Source organism: Canis lupus, chromosome 15 (genome assembly GCF_011100685.1).
Source record: "Canis lupus familiaris isolate Mischka breed German Shepherd chromosome 15, alternate assembly UU_Cfam_GSD_1.0, whole genome shotgun sequence".
Lineage (NCBI taxonomy): Eukaryota > Metazoa > Chordata > Mammalia > Carnivora > Canidae > Canis > Canis lupus.
In genome coordinates, this window is record NC_049236.1 from 33,930,914 (window position 1) to 33,951,078 (window position 20,165).

The window sequence follows — 20,165 nt, forward strand, 5'->3', positions numbered from 1 at the left end:
AGCCTCGGCGGCGCTGCTGTCGGGACGCCGCGAGTTCTCTCAACTGTCTCCTTGCGGCGCGAGCCTCGAGCCTCGCTCTTCCCTCCGGCGGCGGCGGTGCCGGCGGCAGCAGCGGCAGCAGGAGGGAGCGGAGGCGAGCGGGCGGCGGGCTCCATGGAGAGCGGCGGACGCCCGGGCAGAGGCGGCGCTTCCTCCCCGGCACCCGGGCTGCAGTGACCGGCGCTTGCGCCCTGCCCCGCGTCGAGGCGGCCGCCGGCTCCGGGACCGACCGGCCTCGCTGCCACTCGCCTCCCGACGCCCCTGTGCCCCGACTCGCCCGCGCCCCAACTCCCCGGCGGGGTGGCGGCGGCCGGGCCCCCGCGGCGGCGGCAGCAGGAGCAGGAGCAGGAGCCCGCCTCTATGATGAAGTTCAAGCCCAACCAGACGCGGACCTATGACCGCGAGGGCTTCAAGAAGCGGGCGGCGTGCCTGTGCTTCCGGAGCGAGCAGGAGGACGAGGTGAGGGCCGCCAGCGCGCTCCGGGCCCTCCGCGGCGGGGTGCGGGGCCGGGGGCGCGGGGCCGGGCCGGGGGTCCTCGCCCCTCCCCACTCGCGCGACCCTGCCTAAGGCTCCGGGGACGGGAGGGATGAGCAACCCCCCCCCCCCTTTCTCCCTCCCTCCCTCCCTCCCTCCCTCTCCCGCCCTCCTTCCTTCCTTCCTTCCTTTCTCTGGGTTGATAGAGGAGACAAAGGGGCTGGCCCAGCCCAGGGTTCTGCTGGGCCGTCTTGAGGACCCGAGGCCGAGGCGCCTCCTGGCCCGCGGGAAGGTCCCGGGCCGTGTAGGTCGCTTCTGGCGGGAGTCACCATCTTAACACTTGAATTGAAGGTAAAGCCAGATAAACCCCGAGTGCTAACAGAGGCGGCAGAAATGGCGAGTGTTGCAGCCCAAGCTCTTCTGCCTCTGTTACATTTTCCTTCCACGTTACGGCAGTTTGCGGTTTCGGATTAAATCTAGGGACGTTTGTGGAATAACAGCCAAACAGACCCCGTGCTTTAAAATAAAACCCCATTCGGTCTGATATATATATATATATATATATATTTTTTTTTTTTTAGATCCCACTTTTTAGTGGATCCTTTAACTCGCAAGCTCTTGGGATGATCATACTTTTTTTTTTTTTTTTTTTTAAGGCCTCCTCTTTTAAAAGTTTTCTGACTGCAGAAAGATGGCTAGTGAAAAATGGGGAATAACGCCAGAGGGAGAAAGATGGACTAGAGGTGGTCAAAGTTGCCATTTTCAGAGCGTCATCTCTAGCTCTCAGCATATTTGTCAAGGCTTCTTTATTTTGCTGTGTTTGGCTTGACATCTGGAGAGGAGCAGCCTTTCTTGTTCTAAGAGTAAGCAGTCAAGTCACTCTTTAATGTACCCTCCTGCATTGAGTTGATAGGCCCTTGAGGTTTTCCTGGAGAGCAGTTTTTCCTCATTTCAGTCACATTTATTTAAGAAATGGTTCACTGTTTTAAATTCGCTTTAGGCAATAATAGTTGATTGGTAGCCATGAAAATCTTTTATAAGAGCATTGCCACTCCTAAAATGATTAGACAGGGGAAAAATTAACAGCCTTTCTGCTTCCATAACCAATTGTGTCCAATAAAATACCAGGCTAAACCTGGAGACGGGAATTTAATGGCTTCCTTATTGCTAATCCATGTAGTTAGGATGCATATGACATAGTGTACACTCAGCGTAGTTATTATAAGAAAAATCAAAGTGCTTCAAAACGGTGCTCTTCAAACTCTTGTTTTGCCTTTATTTTTTTGAAAGGAACCAAGCCTTTTAGTGCTCAGCTAGGAGCCTTTAAGTGTTAAGACTAAATTCTTGAGTTTTCAGAAGAAAGTGGCCTAGAGGTGCCTGGGTGGTTCAGCGGTTGAGCGCCAGCCTTTGGCTCAGGGCTTGATCCTGGAGTCCCACATAGGGCTCCCTGTGGGAGCCTGCTTCTGTGTCTCATGAATAAATAAAATCTTTAAAAAAAAAAAAGAAGAAGAAGAAGAAAAAGAAATAGGTCTATGTTTGTGACCTGGACTCACTTAGGAAAGCTTGAAAGTAGAAGGTGAAAGGGTTTTTTTTGTTTGTTTGTTTGTTTTTTGTTTTTTTTTCTTTTTAGCATTTACAGAGTAACAGTCAATAAGCATTAAGTATTTTCTATTAAAAAAAGATTCTAGAAAATCATTGAGAGAAGTCCATGTTAGGAAAAAACAAACTTTGGATATAAAAGAATATAACCCAAAGTGATGAAGATAGGTCAGGGATCTTGTCTGGTTTCGTCACTATTGTGTAATCATCACTTTCTTAGTTGAGCCCTTACATACAATGTGTGGGGCCTGCCTGAAGACCTCTAAGTTTGTTACATTTAATCCTTTTAGGGCTGGTTTATAGGTGAAGAGACAGTTGCAAATACTTTGCCCAAATAACGTAATTAGGAAGTGGTAGAGTCAGAATTCAGGATCCAGTCCCTTCTGATGCTGGGCTTTTGGCACGGGGCTCCTTAGCAGTTGGGTGCATGCTGTTTGCTGAATGAGAGATTTTCAGAGGCTGAGCTTGGAAGCCTTTCTGGAAGTGATGACTTTGAAGTCTTGCCATAACCTGAACTTGGAATTCAGGCTTTGTAGAAAAGGAAAAAAAAAAAAAAAAAAAAACAGTTCCCAGGGGAAAATATAGGAAATGGGAGGAAATTGAATGATCTGTATTGTGTTGAATGGTAAAGCCTGGAGAGTGCTTCAGAAATCATCTTAGTAGGTCAGTGCATTATTTTTGTGCTTGGAAATTGTTCCTATTGTAATAAATGCTATATTCCTAGCCTCCAGTCGAATCAAAAGACTACTGCCACTTAGATAAAATGAAGTAAGGAGCACTGGAGTGTTGGAGAAATCTGTTATGTAAAACTTGGTAAATCTGGTACAGTGCAGATTGAGAAACCAAATCAGAATATGCTCTAAGGGAAGGCTCTAGAATTCTTTTTTTTTTTTTTTTTTAGGCTCTAGAATTCTAAGTAAAAGCACAGCCAACTGTAATGTGTGGTTTATCTTAGGATATGTGTTTCTGTAGTTGTGTATATTTGGGGCTCTTTGTATTATATGATAGTTACTAAATGAACCCTATTAGCTTTCCTGGACATTTTGCTGTTTTGCTATGAATTTGTTCCCACTCTGTTGAAGTTACACTGGTAGCCTTCTAAGGATAGGATACAAAACACCCTGAATACACCTCTTTAGCTAATAGGTGACAATTTTTCCCCCTCCTGGATTAACAACACCTAGGTCCTGGTTGGAAGGTTTAAATGTATGCTTTATTTTAGGATGTAGTGTTTACAGAATGTAAATTGAAATAAAATAGTAATTGCTGCTGGGCCACAAAAAGTTACGCAGTGCTCCAATATGGTTCTCCTTGTACTGAAGAAATTCTCAGTAGCCCATAGTTGAGAACAGATTTTTTTAGTCAAGAAGGTTGTTCTAACAGCACAGTCTATATTCTTTTGGGGATGGTTTTTTTAATATTTGCCCCCTTTTTTTTGGTCCCTGTGAGGTAAATAATAAGCATTAGCATTTGTACAGGAAGAAATTAGGCAGCAGAAGTAACTTGTCCCAAGGTCACAAAAGCTGGCAGATAATTTTGAGCCCAGGTCCTTTATTTCTAAATCTCCTCTTCATTTGATCCTCTCTCCAGCTAGTTATTTCTGTAGGGAACGACTACCCTTAGTTCTGGCAGTTGGGCTTCCATACAAGCCCACAAATAAGCATCCCATAGAGTAGAGAAGATATTGTGTTTGTACAGTGAAAGAGGACAGTACATTCACAAAAGGTATCCCCCCCAAAAAATAGATTCTGTTGAACATATTTGCATATATGATAGTTTGAACAGTTGCAGAGATGGAAAGTAAGAAACATACTCTCTAGCAGGAGGATAGACAAATGACTGTTATAAAGGGAAATAAAGTGAGGGGAATGTACCATCACATGCTCCAGGATTAAGATCCACTGAGCTGGATTTCAGTCAGAGAGGAAGGACCAAGCATCAGAGAGCAAGTGTTGGGGCTATAGGTTAGTTGAGCTGCAACTTAGGATAGCATAGGACAGATAATGGTTGAAAAGAGCTCCTTGAATGTGAGATTGAGGAGTTGCTAGGCAAGAAAGGAACACTTAGTTATGAACAAGGAACATTTACATTTTAAATGTATTCAAGCTTGAGGATGATCTGGCAGCAAAATAGGATAGAGTGCTAAAAAGAGAAATAGAAATGACTTGATTCTGGGTGGAATCTAGGCACAGTTGTGAGTGAGGAACACTAACAAAACAGTCTTAAAGACTGCCCACTACTCTTCCATTTGGACTTAACTGCACTGATTAACTTTTCAGCTCCCTAAGCCAGGGGCTGCATTCTATACAGTCTAACTGCCAAATGTGTATTAACTAAATGTCTGAATTCTACAAAGTCATGCACTAAAATTAAGCCTTGGTAGGGAAAGCAGAACTCCAAAACCAGAGCCCTAATAAAAGCAATCTTAGTAATAAACAGTAGTCCAGGTAAATCTCTACTAATGTTTGTACACTTGGGATCAATAGGCAGACTGCTTATTACTTCTGTAGAAGTCCTTTTAGATTTAAGTCCTTGAAGATACTTGCTTCAAATGGAGACCACTTTTTAAAAAATTAAATAACTATCCAAAGGCAGCCTTTTCTTTTTTTAAGATTTTATCTATTCATGAGAGAGGCAGAGACTTAGAGGAAGAAGCAGGACCCCGGGTTATGGCCTAAGCCAAAGGCAGATGCTCAACCACTGAGCCACCCAGGCACCCCAGCCTTATCCAAACATAAGGAAATGTCATCTATGCCTGCAGCTCTCCCAAACCTAAAGGGCTTTATGGCCACTCAACCAGCCACTTCCTTCAAGGGAAGACCCTTTTATATAATTTGTATGTTTCAGGCTTTCGGTATATATCACTAAGGCTTTTTGTAACGTGTAAAAGAAAGCTTACCCATCACTTCAAAACATTGACATGCTAGGAGAAAATGCCATTATCAGCCCAACTTAGCATTCATCAGTCTACCAATCCCATACGGATGGTTCCTGACTTTGGTGGTTCAACTTGTGGTTTTTCAACTTTATGATGGTAGAAAAGTGATAAGCATTCAGTAGAACGAGTACCAAGAATTTTGAATTTTGACCTGTTTCTGAGCTAGCAAATCTAATTTGGGTTAAGCACATTTTTCCAAAATGAGCTGTTATTTCTGATCCTCCTATATAGCACTGTGGCTCTAGTCCAAAAAGTAGTACTAATTTGCTTAATAAGAGCAGTAGGTAGCTGGCTAATGGATACAATAATCATTGTTGTAACTTAAGGTCTTTTATTAAAATGTGTGCATTCTGGGTATTCCTAATATGCTGCTTGCTGGCCTAATTTTGGCTAAATGCCTATAATATAATTAACTGTGGTAGAGGTAGTTTTAACCATTCATTAATCCTGGTTCATAATAACGAAGAAAGAACAAAAACTCCAATACAGCTTCTAAATAGCTATAATTCACAAAATAAAACTTCATTCTTTGACTTAGGGATCACTTGGGGGATTCTCTGGATAGCAGTACACACCCCCTCCCACAAAAGAATTAGTCAGTTGTAATGACCAGTTGTTCCCAGAAGCAGGCTGTGACCAAGAGCAGTTATAAGGGTAAAAGCTGAAACACAAAGGATATTTGGGAGCTACTTGGTATATAGTGCTAAGAATTTCAAGTAACTGCATTATATAGACCTTGAACTGCATTTTTTAGTTTATAAGCTCTTACCCCCCAGTGAGGAGGACTTAACAGGTGATACAGGATATAGAATCTACACTGTAGATTACTCCAATTCATAGACAAACCTTTGCCCCGTAAGACTCAGGGCTGGTTCCAAATAGACCATTATTACTATACTATTGTTAAAGTGAGAAGTACTTACATTCCAAATGCTTAAAACATTGTTTAAGAAAAAGAAGTGTGAGAAATGGCTTAACAATGATAGGAGAATGGTGGTGTATTCTGATTAATTGTTCAATACATGGAAGGAGAGGTTGATGGTACAGTAGCAGGAATGCTTATATGAAGGTGGGCAGGTTGAATCAAGGAAATGTCTTCACTTTTCACTAGCAGTAATGGCTTTGAGGTTGAGTTTGTTTCAAGTCTAATTCTGCAGCCTGGTGTGTTGGCTCACCTCCTTTTTAAAAATCTTTCCTTTGGTCTCAGCTCTGGCTTATCTAGAAGGTTGGATGTCTGCTTTCATCTCTGTCACTTTGTCAGTAATGTGGCAGACTGTCATCTTGTTGGATAGACAAAATGTAATATACCTAGAAAGGTAGTTGAGAAGAATTTAAAACCTATGAACAGCCAGGTATGGATTTGTCAGCTATTGGTGTATCTTAACTGAATGAGATTTTATAACCTTTCTTTCTTACTTCAGTAATAATGTTTTTAGAGCATTAGTAAGCGTGCTAAAGCTATATTACAGATCTAGTAGATTGGGGATGTTGTACAAATGTTAGATGGCTTTTTCTTTTTTTAGGATACTGAATAATAATTTGTGGTTCTATATAGGTTTAGATTCTTGTAGTATGTAGGAGGGATTTTAATCTTCTTTGTCTCTACTTAATGCTATTCGGATTCACTTTTTATACCCTCGTAGGTAATCACCACCACCACTTTCCCCCTACATAACCCAACAAACATACAAATGTGGCCTTGACCCCATTTGAACTCCAGATGAAGTACTCTATGAGTAGGCAAATACATGGAAAACACTGTTTTCAAATTAGTTTCATCACCGAATTAATTTCATCAAATTTCTTAAGCTAGTAGTGTAGATGCTGATCATTTCTATACCAGAGGTATTAATTACTCCTTTGTTAAATTTATTAGATTTTGGAAAGATACATTTGAAGTTAATGGTTTTATCAATTAAATTTAATCATTTTGGAATGTCAAGGGACTCTTGTAATGATAAGTTCTGAGATTCTGCTAAATCATTTGTCCAAAACTATACAGATTGTTTTCATACTTTTCTAAGAAGTAATTTATGAAGGGAAATGTTGAAGCATACAGGGATTCCATGTCACTGACTTCTGGAAGACAAGTTTAGTCATATGTGAATGATGTCCTGTAGATGGCAGATTAAAGACTTGGTTTTAATTGGAAGCATAAGTGTTAGTTCAGAAAAGCAGACAGACTCTACTAATGGGTTTTCAACATTATTAACCTTATGTGATTTATCTCTTCAAGATTATCTTGAGACAAATGGGAATTATCATTGACCTAGATACATGACACTGAGTTTCATTTTTTTCAGGACTCAATCATTATGAATATCAATGGCTTTGAAACTCCCTGTTTACTAAATAAGGATGGACTTGTCCAGTAGTTAGGCCCTGCAGTGTCCTGTCCCATTGTGAAAGTAATCAAGGAAGTTGCTTAGGAGCATAGAATTGGGTAGTAAGAATTTCATCCAGGCAGTAAAAAGTAGATTATCTGTAACCAGCATGTAGTGACCAGGAAAAGAGACCTCTATCTCTGGAGTCAGAAAGAGTAGTTATGATTTACTTTTCCCTTAATGTTAGACATATGCTTTTATACAGTAAGCATTTTTGTTTTAACTTAAAAACTTAATTTGCTGGTCTCAATATAACTCAAAGCCTTGGAATACCAGAGATCCTCTGTAAGCTTCCTTTTTTAATAAAATAAAAAATGAAATCTGATTGCAGTTTCACTTTGTTTAAAGAATTTGAACTTTGAAGACTCTTACAGGCCCTTTCTGGATTTTTAAATTTTTTTCCAGTGTTTTATAGTACTCTCATCTGTATTTAATTTGATAGTAGTTTTTAATGACCCACCTTTAATTAATCTTTGCAAGTCTTTTTGATAATTCCTTTCTGCCTTCATTTCATCATTAACTCTCAATAATTATAAAACAAATACAAGTGGCAAAATTGGCAAAGGCCTAATTCTTGGTAAGCTGATTCAACTCGACTAGTGAGAAAGCAGAAGAGCCAGTAATAGCTAACAAGTGAGTGACGAGGCCAGGATTTAAGGTATTTAATTCTCATTAACCCTAAACAGCCCTACGGGGATGGGTGCTTGCTTTTACAGAGGATGACACTAGTGCACTGAAAGGTAGCCCAGCAGCCCTCGTTGTGTGCACCAGGAATGAAAGACACCTTGGTTGTCATCTGTACAGTTGCAAGACATCTTCAAGTTCAAGCCAGTGTTTTCTAATTCTTGCTATATTTGTTTATTCTCTTTAGTTTCTAATGTTGATATGTAAGCTCTGTTTGCTAATATTTAAGAAAGCTTAAATTTAAGGCTTACATTTCATTTCACCAAAATTGGTATATTTGGACTGGTGGTACCCTCAGTGTCAGCCATTAGTATTTCAGCTTAGATTTTATCAGCTGTTAATTTACAGTGCTTCCTCTGGATTTGCGGGGTTCTGCCAGTTTTTCATTCGAAAGAATGAAGCCAGTAGAAGCAACAGAGTCCCATCTGGATCAAGAATTAGAGAAATAGTGCACAGACCCCTTGAGCGTTGATTGGTCGCCGCTCTGCGATGGTGTGTCCAAAGGCCAAAATTTACTGCTTTGTTTTCAAATTGAGAGGATACCTGCCTGAATAGGTGTTCCCTTATCTTCCAGCTCAGTATCTTAGAGGTTTGGGGGAAAGGTGGCAGTTGCTGAACTATTTAACGTCAGTCTGGAACTTTCTAGTTGGGGAAGGTGGAGTTCCTGGCAGCCTCACACTGGCCTCCTCAGTGGGAGGCGAATCCTGTGCTGGCTGTGAACTCTCAATGCCAGCAGTTGCTCTAGTAGTAGGAAGGGAGCTGGGCAGATAGAACTACTGGCATGCATGTCAAAAAACCAGTACACACATCAGGGACTAAACTTTGCTCTGGGCTGATTGATTTATCTGGTGAAAATGTTTTACATTCGTGAAGGCAGTATACTAAGGTAATTTTGTAAATACTTCTGTTCGAGTTGGTTAAGACACCTGTTACTTCACAAACATCATTTGGTTATTTATCATAGCCTTTGTTGTTGCTTTAACTTGGGTGAATTTTAACCTAAGCTAGCCCACAAATTTTCATTTACTAAGATGAATATATAATTCTTATTTCAATTACTGTTAAAATAGTGAAACCTCTAGGGTACTCTGATAATGTAGTTCTTTTAAAAAGTGTTTGCACAGTTCACAGTTAATGCTACTCTTGATTGAGGTGTGTAGCCTTTTTCTGTAAAGGGTTAGATAATATTTTAGGCTTTGTGGGCCATGCTATCTCTGTCACAGATAGCCATCTCGGCTGCTTGCAGCATGAAAGCAGCCATAGGCAACACGTAAAAAATGAATGAGTGCAGCTGGATTCTCATAAAATTTTATTTATGAACACTGGAATTTGAATTTCATATAATTAAAAATATAAAAACCATTTTTAGCTCACAGACTGTACAAAAAGAAGCAGCACACTGTAGCTTGCCAACCTTCTAGATCACATTATAGCTGCCTGTTATCAAAATAAGTGACTTTTGCTTGTTTATAGAAGTTTGGAATATGAAGGGTACCTTCTTCCATCTAATCATAAGGGTAAAAATAATAGGAACTTTATACTGAGTACTGGCTTTACATGAATTTCCCTATTCCTTTCTCAGTCTTGGTTATCTTTTAAGTATTCGTACATTTTATAGGTGAAGGAACAGGGTGACGTGCCTGGGGTCACATATCCTTAAATTTGGGAGAATAATAAGATTCTGTAACTCAAGAAACGGATATTACAACCACAAACCTAAGTGCATACAGCTCTGAGTGCATAAACCAAGACTAGGCTTCTATCTCTTGTTAGTCTCCAAGAATTGGAGAGCTTCACTAACTGGATCTGGTAGTTTCAGTGACTTCATTAGGTTCAGAAGACATAGTAACATCAGCATGTGATTGTTGAATTCTGAATTCCAAAATACGGTGTGTACAAAAGCTGTCAGCTGCTTTTCTCTGATAGAATGCACACCCCTCCTAATTGTAATGACACTGAAAGGCAGGTTACCTGGAAGGGCTTCCCAGCCCATGAGTGAGAGCCTGCAGGTGGTGTTGGTGTTTCTGGCTGTGGGTCTCCTTGGGCTTCAGGAGTGTACAGGTGTGCTCCTTCCTGCAGGTGCTGCTGGTGAGCAGCAGCCGGTACCCAGACCAATGGATTGTCCCTGGAGGAGGAATGGAGCCAGAGGAGGAGCCCGGAGGCGCTGCCGTGAGGGAGGTTTATGAAGAGGTGAGATGACCAGTAGTAGCTTGTTTGCTCTCCTTTCACACACACGGTTCTTTGAGGATTTACAGTATTCTGTGTGGCACTGCTACATGCACTGAGAGGCGGCAAAGCAAGTCACATGAGTGCTCTTTTTTGATTGTCTGGTAACAGCATTTTTAAGCAGGCAAGTACAACTAGCATTTTGCTAACCGGGTATTTTTTCTACCTGGTAAGTTAGAGCTAAAACCAATTCTGGGGTGTCCCCCAGAATTGTATAACATGCAGTTTTATTTTTTTATTTATTTATTTTTTTTAACATGCAGTTTTATAACAGACAATAACCCAATCAGTGATCAATATATTAGTATGGTGGCCTTGTCTCAGAGCAAGGTTAATAATACACTGGAATGTGCTGTAACAATGCACAGAGACGTTAATCGTGCGCTAGAATTCTTGTTCAAATGAATAAGCAAATTGCTTTTATTTTACTCATTTTGTCTTAAACTTTAGTAAAACGAGATACACATAAGCACAAAAGCATACTACATAGCCTGGTTGTCTTATAACAGTTGATGATAGATACAATTTGGCTTTTACTCCAGGCAAAACACGCACAGGTTAAGTGCTGTAAGAGTTACTGAGCAAGTTAGATGGGAAGCAAATGCTAATGCACTCATTGGGTCTTGCTTGTTGTATAGTTAGAAAGGTTTCATAAAGATGGGTCTTGAAGAATGAGTAGCTTCCTGAGGAAGGAACACGTCCTAGATAGAGGAGGTAGCGGATACCATGTGTTAGTTGTGGTGTGAATTTGAATGGGCACACTAAAGCTCCCGTCAGTCAGTGACAGTACTGGGTAAACGTAATGAGGATTCTGCGGTCGAAGGATAACATAAAGAATTGCACCTCCTAAGCCATGTGAGAAAGGAAAGCAGGAAGACAGTCCTTTAAGAAGGGGATTTATCAGTTCATATAGAAAGTCTGTTTTCATTCATGAAGTTTGTCTCGAATCAGTAGAAAGTCTAATTTTTGGTCAGTCCCTGTCATTTCTTATAAAATAAATGACAATCTGATCAGTCAGAACTTGAACATGGAATAAATTAAGGCATGTTTTATAGCAAACCCCACAGGTCGTGGATCTTGGTATAGCCAAAAAAACTTCACAGAAGCAGGCTTGGTATGGGAGGACCTAGTGTACTTAGATCCAAGAGTTGAAAGACCCAGAAAATGACTCACGTAAATTTTCTTATGAAAGGTAACAATTTTACATTTTATCCTTTTTTAACAGGCTGGAGTCAAAGGAAAATTAGGCAGACTCCTGGGCATATTTGAGGTGAGTAACAAAAGTAATCCTGTCAGGTAATAGAATTAACCATTCTTTCCTAATCAGCCAGATACTCTGGCAACAACGTGAGCTAGACGTTTCTCTTAAGTGTCAGTAAACAAGTACGTTATAGGGAGGAGGAAAGTGAAAGTTACTTTCCTGTGCATCAGTTTTATACAGCATTATTACAGTAGTAATTACTTTCATATGACAGAACAGTGGAGCTGATACAGGAAGACCTATCTCTTGGTTCACTATATACTGTTTAAGCATAGACTTTTTAGAAGGTACAGTGTCCTCAGTATCCCCTCTAAGGGCTTAGGTCTCTTGTGGATACTGCCTGGAAATGGACTCACTGCCTTTAGCACATAACATTAGATGATAAATAATGACTTTATTCTTACAGGACTATATGAATGTTAAAAAAAACTCAGAATGAAGAATAGATGCTATAAAAGCATAGAATTCTCTTGTACAATCTGTTATACTAAAGGCAGAATGGAATTTGGAGAGGGAATCTGGAATTGGCAGGTAGTCTCTGGAAGGTAAGGGATCATGAGATACAGGCTGTTTCTTCATCCAGGAGTCAGACATAGATACATGGTATACCTGACACATTGTGACTTTTTCCCACCCCCCTCCTTCAGGATATTACTTAAGGGTTAGTTTAGTCCTTCTGGTAGAACCATAAAATTTTATTTTTAAGGCTTTTTACACAGGGGCGCCTAGGGGGCCTGGTCAGTTAAGTAGCTGACTCTTGAATTTGGCTCAGGTCATGACCTCAGGGTCATCAGGTGCTCAGCTCAGAAGTCTGCTTGGGATTTTTCTCCCTCTGCCCATACTTGCTCTCTCTTTCAATAAATAAATAAACGAACAAATTTTTTAGAAAAAGCTTTTTATGGAATTCAGAAATTTATTGTGCAACACTTGGTAAAATTGATGACTCCTAGAATACAGTTAAGTATTAACAGTAAAGTTCTTAAGTTAATATTCAAACTTTCCCAGAATTCAGCACTTGCTTTACCCTGTTGAATAGCACCATCTCCTGGTTAAGCTGAATAATATATTGAGAGTTTTTTGTAATGCAGAGTGGCTGTGGTACAAATAGCACACTGTCAATAAGCTGGCAAGATTTTTGAAGAAAACTTCTCACATTATAAGTAAAGTTTATATAATACAAGGTAATAGTATTGCCTTACAAATGCTATTTAAATTTCATAGAATCTGAACAGAAAATAGTAATCAATGTTCCTTTCCCCTTGGAAAATATAAGGGAAAATTAGAATTGTCCTGCCTGTTCACCTGGTGATTTCAGTCAGTTTGTGAACAAAGCAGTTTATAGTAGTTTTAAGAACATAAATTCTTAAAAATAAGGAACAGTAATGTTTTATGTGAGAGATGCCTCTCGTTTTTTGTTGTTCCCGTTCCTTACCAAAGACTTAATGCGCTATTTGAATTGAGTGTATTACTCAAGTTGTTTGTGGTGGAAAAACTCTGGCAACTATCAGGCCGCCTGCTGGCTCAGTCATTAGAGCTTGCAGCTCTTGGGGTTGCATTGGGTGTACTTTAAATAAATATATATATATTTTTTTAATCAGGCAATTATCTGAAGTCCTAGACTATAGTAAACAAGGCTAACTTTAATTGAATGAAAGGTGAGCCCCTTTGTCTTAAAACCAACTTGTGTTTAATTCTGAATCTAGAAAAAAATAAGGTGGCAGTTTTAATATGGTTAAAAATTGAGTCTGAATATTCCAGAAATAGGCTAACCCATTCTCAACCTTGGCTGTGCATAGTTCACCTGGATGCTTTTAAACTATCAATACGTATTTAATGTCTCTTAAACACATGCATTGAAATCAAAGTGTAAAAATTTACTATGGAGAGTTAATTGCAGCATTTTAAATGTCTTGCATTACATAAACTCCCCTCTATGCTGGGTTATACAGTTGGATTATACTTGCCTGTGTGCCACTCAGTACTATGACACAACTGAATCTCTCCCCTTAAAAATGTATAATGGCTAGCTCCTGGAAATTAAAATGCTTTTATTTTTATATTCAAGCAGAACCAAGACCGAAAGCATAGAACATATGTTTATGTTCTTACTGTCACTGAAATATTAGAAGATTGGGAAGATTCTGTTAATATAGGTAAGTTCCCTTTCCTTTTGCCATCTGGATTCTCTTAAGTACTACATACTTGTATACGATTTTCATCTCAAATTACTTTTGGCTACCTTTTTTAAGAGGATCAGTATGTATGTCCACATTTGAATTATCTTAAAACTCTTCCCCCACTCCAAAAAAACCAAAGTTATCTGTGGGGGGAGAGGGTGAAGGGCATTGTTAAAGTATATGGCCTACTTTTTAAAATTGACTTTATAGTGACCAATGTCCTACTACTTTCTAGGAAGGAAGAGAGAGTGGTTCAAAGTAGAAGATGCCATCAAAGTTCTCCAGTGTCATAAGCCTGTACATGCAGAGTATCTGGAAAAACTAAAGCTGGGTTGTTCTCCAACCAATGGAAATTCCACAGTCCCTTCCCTTCCAGATAACAACACCTTGTTTGTAACTGCTGCACAGACCTCTGGGTTACCATCCAGTATAAGATAGAGCGAGCTGGGAGGACTCCCATGTGCAGTCTATGGGGAGAAGTCTATTTTCCTTGGCAAACATCTGAATGACGCTTGCAAACTGTCTGAATTTGCCATGCAGGATTTTCAAACAATTTTGCATGTTTTTCAGATGTTTTCAAATCTCTTTAAAAAAAGTGTAAAATATTTTAATAAGCCAAAGCCATGTGGAATTTTTTTAGATGCCTTAACTGTGCCCCCCAACCCAACCCACCCACCCCCCAGTTTAGTTGTCATTTTTTTCACAGCATTTCATTCAGTTTTTTTGTCCATTTGACGTCAGTCTGTGGTTTTTGTCAGATCAGCTTCCTTGTTGGGCATATTTTCTCTAAATTATTTTCTCATCCCAACATTAACATAGTCAACAAATTCTTCTGTTGTGGAAATTTACAAAAATAATTCTTGATATTAAAGTCTATCCATCTGAAAAATTGTTTCATAGGATCACAGTTTTAATTCCTAAAGTCCAGATTTGGGCTGTTTCTGTATGGTCCAATAACTATTTTGACAAAGGACCTAATTTGCTATTTTCAGGAATTTGTCAACTCGTTTGTCTAAATTTTCACAACTGATGTCATTAGCTACATGATAATGGCCAGTTACCCCCTATAACTCAGTAGTCCTTTCTTTAACACAAAGTTTACCCATATACAGTTGGTGATTTTTAGAGGTATTATAAGAAAAACGCATGTAGTAAATACATCATCACGAAAAACCATATTCATGGGATTTGAGTTACCATGCTAAGTCACCAATTCCCTTTGTCTGTAATCTCTTTACACAGAATACTTGAGAACCAGAATTCCCTTGAGGTAAATTTCTTTTCAAAATAGATTTCCAGTTTTTTAATTTACTGACCCCTCTTTAGTTAAACTGGTTACCAGTAGTAACCACAGGATTAGAGTTTAACTTCAAATGCCCATCGGTGTGACTGCATCACAGTTGAGTAAAATGACCTTTTTGCTGTTCACCTGTTACAGATTTAGATTATTAGGCCACCTTAGAATGTCTCCTCTTTTATAGGTTGCCAATAAGGACTGTTTACCCTATAACTAACTATTGGGGGACTGGAACATACCTGAACTAAGAATTATTTTGTCCTCTTTATACTCACTTAGAATCCAGAATCCCATGGACAAACACATAGGTACCTTGTCTAACACTCCTGTACTTCTCCAACCAGCTCTGAAATGAGACAGGAGGACAAAACCTTTGAGTAAGCCATGGGGTGGGGGGCAAGTGAAAGATTCTGTATGTAGACGTGAGCCTTGTAAATATTGTAACTGGTGAGTATGGAGTAGAAAGTATCGTTGTACATTTGCTCTACAATTGTTAACCTTTAAAAATGTAATTGCTGCTAAAAAGTAGAGTGCTGTTACACTTGAGGAAAATTGGTGCCACTGTTTTGAAAGATCTTGTGCCATAAATGCAGCTGAACTAAATATAAATTAGTTCACAAATTAATGCTGTCAGAGGAATAAGTAGAAAAACTTTTAACCAATGACATTTCATTCTAAATTATGTAGTATGATCATCCAGAATTTTTATATTTTTTTCTTTGTACAGAGGTTATGCATCCTGGGTGTTTTTTAAAAAGGAAACATTTATAAATCCACAGGTTGACACTTTCAATCAATCTTCAATGGACTAAGGTTTTTTTTTTTTCCTCAGTAATCTTTGAAGTTTCTTTGAATTATATACCTTAACACAGCAGAGAAACTGGATTTTGTATATAAAACTGTCCACCTGAAATGCTGTCACAAGTCTGGGGGAGGGGGGTATCTTGTACATGATATTCTTAGAGGTAATAATGCATGAACTTATTTTATAAACTCTTAGACTATGTATTTGACATGTAAAATATGTACAGTATTAATGTCAGCCATCTCTTAAAAGTGAGCCTATAAATATTGTTGTATAAATTTTTTTTTGGGGGGGGTCAAAAACATTTGGACTAAGTAGTGCCACTTGGGTCAGGATTTTCTTCAGTGCCATTTAGCAGACCAACTGTCTTTAGTCTATGCAACTAGCAAAAATCTGTATGAAGCAAGAGTACAGTTGTCACACTTTGAATTTCACACGAGGGATTCTTCACTTTTTCTGGAACCCATTCTAGCAAAATTAGAGGAAAGGCCATAAGGAGATTTCTGTTAAGGAGAAAAAGCCTTCATTTTCAGGCTCAACAGCTGAGTCTACTACAGATAACAAATAGTGTCTACTATCTCAACCCTCCAAAGTTTACAGAGTGTTGGGACTCATTTGTGCTTTCTGTGGGGTAGATGGATATAATTGGGCAGCTAAATTTCAGTCCCATGTGCCTCCTAAATAAAAGAAATAACTAGGTTATAAGTTGACTTGCAGACACAAAGTAGCAGACTATTCTGAATATTTGTTTTTGGGGAGTTTTGTGTGTGTGTGTGTGTGTGTGTGTGTGTTTTAATAAACAGGTGAAATTTCCCAACCAGGCACATGCCATTCAATTTTGTCAATCAGTTGTATAAAGCAGCAGAACTGAAAGGGGGGCAGGGGGAATGACTGTTGTATATTCTAAATGGCTTTGCATGGTCTCATTTGAGATAATTGGTGTAAGAATCTTGACTTTTTTTTATATTTGGAAACCAAATAAAAATGGAAATAAATTACCTTTTTTTTTTAAACATAACTGAACATTGTCCAAATGGAAAACTTGTCTGGCATTCCACAGTAAAAATTGTACTCTTCTCCCACAGATGGTCATATACATAATCTCATATTTATACACTTCCCACATACGATCCTTACGAGTAGAATTAACTGGGTTAAAAGAAACTGTCCACCAGTAAAGTGTTGCCTTTACTCTCCCAAATGGATATTTTCTTATCAGATATGAGTCACATGGGGTCCTAGGATTGTCTTGTTAGTTCAGCTCTTCAATGGGTTTTATTTTTAATAATTTTCAAGAGCTCTTCCAGACTTTATTCTGTAAGTACTTTGCTGTAACATGTTGCAGATAACTATATTCTACAGTCACTTTATTATAGCTGTTGGAAAGGCTAACTGGGTAGTTACCTTGCTGTCATGTAGTTGATTCTGTCTCACATGAAGTTTTCAACTAACACTTTAAATTCCTGCACAACAATCAACATCTATCTACTTTATGCCCCGCATTGTTGCTCACAGCACAGAATAAGTTTCTGCTCTCAGGACAGGTGGCCCAGTCGGTTAAGTATCTGACTTAAGTTCAAATTATGATCTCAGGGTCCTGGGTTCAGGCTCCAAGCTCAGCAGGAAGTCAGCTTCTCCCTCTGTCCCCCCACCCCCACCCCGCTTGTGTTTCAGGACGTGTGGTCTCAAAATCTCTAAGAATAGCTTATATAGTCTAGTGCAGTAGAGAGAAGTGACTTCTCTAGATGTTTATACATCGTAACTCAAGGTGGTAGAACTTTTTTTTTAAGATTTTATTTATTCATGAGAGACACAGGCAGAGACACAGAGGGAGAAGCCGGCTCCATGCAGGGGCTCCATGCAGGGGCTCCATGCAGGGAATCCAACGTGGGACTCAATCCCCGGTCTCCAGGATCAAACCCTGGGCTGAGCGGTGCTAAACCGCTAAGCCACGGGGACTGCCCAGAACTTTTTCTTAACTTCCAGGCACCACCTTCAAAAGCAACATTTTATTTTAAAATGTGCCCCTCTCATCCCAAACATTTAGCATATTATTTTACATTGAGCTGTAGAACAAACATCAGGTTGAAAAGTGATGTCTACTTCCCCCCCTTATTTTTAATACCTTCCTGACTCCTGTATTGGCTAAATCATAACATTAAGGTGAAAAGGCCCTTAAGGCCTCTCCTGGCACATTATAGCAAAGACTCAAATTTATTCAAAGGCTCAAGTTGTCTTTTTGCCAGAAGCCAGTCTTAAATTCCTCTAACTACTCTCTGGACGTTGATTTCTGGGTGATTAAATACCACTGCCAGTATGGTAAATCTTAACTTCTTCTCAATTTTTAATCAAATTCATTTCTTAAATGAAAAGAATACTTCGACCATTAGTGTGTTATCAAGAACCTTAAAAACATCCCTTTTGATCAAATTATGCTAGGAATCCAAATCCGCTCCAGGAATGTGGACAAAGATTTATGTGCCAAGATTAAGCAACTAAAGTGAGACATGGAAATACCATGCTCACACCTAAAGGTGTAATGGTCAACTAATAATCCACGTAAAGGAATATTAAGCAGACACAAAATTTGACATTCAGGTCAGGTAAGGATCTGTGCATATAAATCAGTATGCCTTTTGGAGAAGGGCTAAATACTATCTAGCAAAATCTTAAGTGCATGTGAACCTTTTACCCAAGAGTTCTACTTCTGGGAATCTAGTCAACAGAACAAGTTGCACAATCAAAATATGGTTAAAGATGTACATTGCAGACTTTGTAAAACTGGCATCAATTTAAATGTTGCAAGTGGAATTAAAATTACAATCAATAGATACTATATGGATACCAAAGAAATGTAATGCCACAAGTGTAAAACAACGCATTTTAAAAAAGCACAACTATACAGCATTACCTGGTAAAGGTCACTTTTAAAAAAGGAACCTGTAGGATTTTTAAAAACTTGTATAATTAGGACACCTGGGTGGCTCAGCAGTTGAGCGTCTGCCTTCAGCTCAGGGCGTGATCCCGTTGTCCTGGGATCGAGTCCCACGTTGGGCTCCCTGCATGGAGCCTGCTTCTCCCTCTGCCTACCTCTCTGCCTCCCTCTCTGTGTGTCTCATGAATAAACAAAATCTTAAAAAAAAAAAAAACCCTGTAGAATATTAAAATTAGCATTCGAAGAAATTTTCAGTGTGGACACGTTCAATCTTGCATGGAAAAACTGGGCTTGATAAATGCTCGATCTGCATACTATCAATATGTACATATTAACAGGGAGAAAAGGAAACCTACATTACTTTTTAAGGGGGGGGGGGCACAGTATTTGGTTCTAATACAAGAGCAGTGAATAATCACAGCCAAAGGGTTCAAGGGTAAAAACCTACAGTCCAAACCTTAACCCCCACCTGTCTTTGTACAGCTCACACACTTAGAACTTTATTTTCAGTGGTTGAACATATTTTGTGAAATGTGAAAATTCAAGTTTCAAAATAGCACAGCATGTCCCACCATTTAAAACTGTCTATGGATGTTTTCTCACCAACAGTGGCAGAGCTGAGTAACTTGGACAGACCCATGTACCACAAAGCCCCAAATATTTAGTTTTAGAAGGGAGAAGGGAAAAAAATGACTTTGGCCTTATTCATTCCCTTGGTTACTCATAGTCCTAATGCATCCTGCCAAAACAAGGAAAACAGTACCAAGTTCAAATCTAGTGCAACCAACCTACCCTATCTAGACTGCTTCTGACAACTCTAGAGTAGTCTATTCATGAATTTAAACCAGAATACTTTGTAAACTTGCTAGATAATAAAATTTAGTTGGGATTTACTAATCTAGATCATGGAACTTTCAAACAGGTCATTTGGTGGGTAAGAATGGATCAGAGCATGTAAAAAGGAAACCTGCTAGTTACCGTCTATAAATGAGATGAGGTTATCAATCTTTTCTTTAATTAGCACCACAAAATGTACTCCTAAATGACGAAAATTCATTTGTAGGGGCGCCTGGGTGCTCAATTGGTTAACCGTATGCCTTGGTCTCAGGTCATGATGGCAAGGGTCCTGGAATCTGGACCCACATCGCATTGGGCAACTTGATCAGCAGGGGGTCTGGTTCTCCCTCTTTGTCTGCTCCTACACCTGCTTATTCTCTTTCTCAGATAAATAAAAATCTTTAAAAAGAGCTTTCAATTGTTGCTCTGCTGCAAGACAATAAGCAAGGTCGAGATAGACAATTATTACTTTGCTTCTACAACCAATTCAGAAACTGAAACAATTATAT

General features: G+C 39.4%; 1 protein-coding gene across 3 annotated transcripts; it reads left to right on the forward strand.

The window, feature by feature from the left end:
* The first annotated feature begins 288 nt into the window (after positions 1-288).
* NUDT4 (nudix hydrolase 4) lies at positions 289-16,902 on the forward strand. Of its 3 annotated transcripts, none has more exons than XM_038558639.1 (5): positions 289-498; positions 10,198-10,308; positions 11,570-11,614; positions 13,671-13,758; positions 14,018-16,902. In XM_038558639.1, the coding sequence occupies exons 1-5, from the start codon at positions 400-402 to the stop codon at positions 14,218-14,220; spliced, it is 546 nt and encodes a 181-aa protein (XP_038414567.1). In that variant the 5' UTR covers positions 289-399; the 3' UTR covers positions 14,221-16,902. The 3 variants fall into 3 exon arrangements, with proteins under 3 accessions (XP_038414567.1, XP_038414568.1, XP_038414569.1); XM_038558640.1 differs by having other exon boundaries at positions 291-498; positions 13,674-13,758; XM_038558641.1 differs by lacking the exon at positions 289-498 and adding an exon at positions 740-864.
* Positions 16,903-20,165: the final 3,263 nt, after the last annotated feature.

Excerpts from the sequence above, each read along its gene's own strand:
- NUDT4 (XM_038558639.1), top strand. The coding sequence starts at position 400 with ATGATGAAGTTCAAGCCCAACCAGACGCGGACCTATGACCGCGAGGGC. Across the intron at positions 499-10,197 it reads GGAGCGAGCAGGAGGACGAG|GTGCTGCTGGTGAGCAGCAG; the intron begins GTGAGGGCCGCC and ends TCCTTCCTGCAG. Across the intron at positions 10,309-11,569 it reads TGAGGGAGGTTTATGAAGAG|GCTGGAGTCAAAGGAAAATT; the intron begins GTGAGATGACCA and ends CTTTTTTAACAG.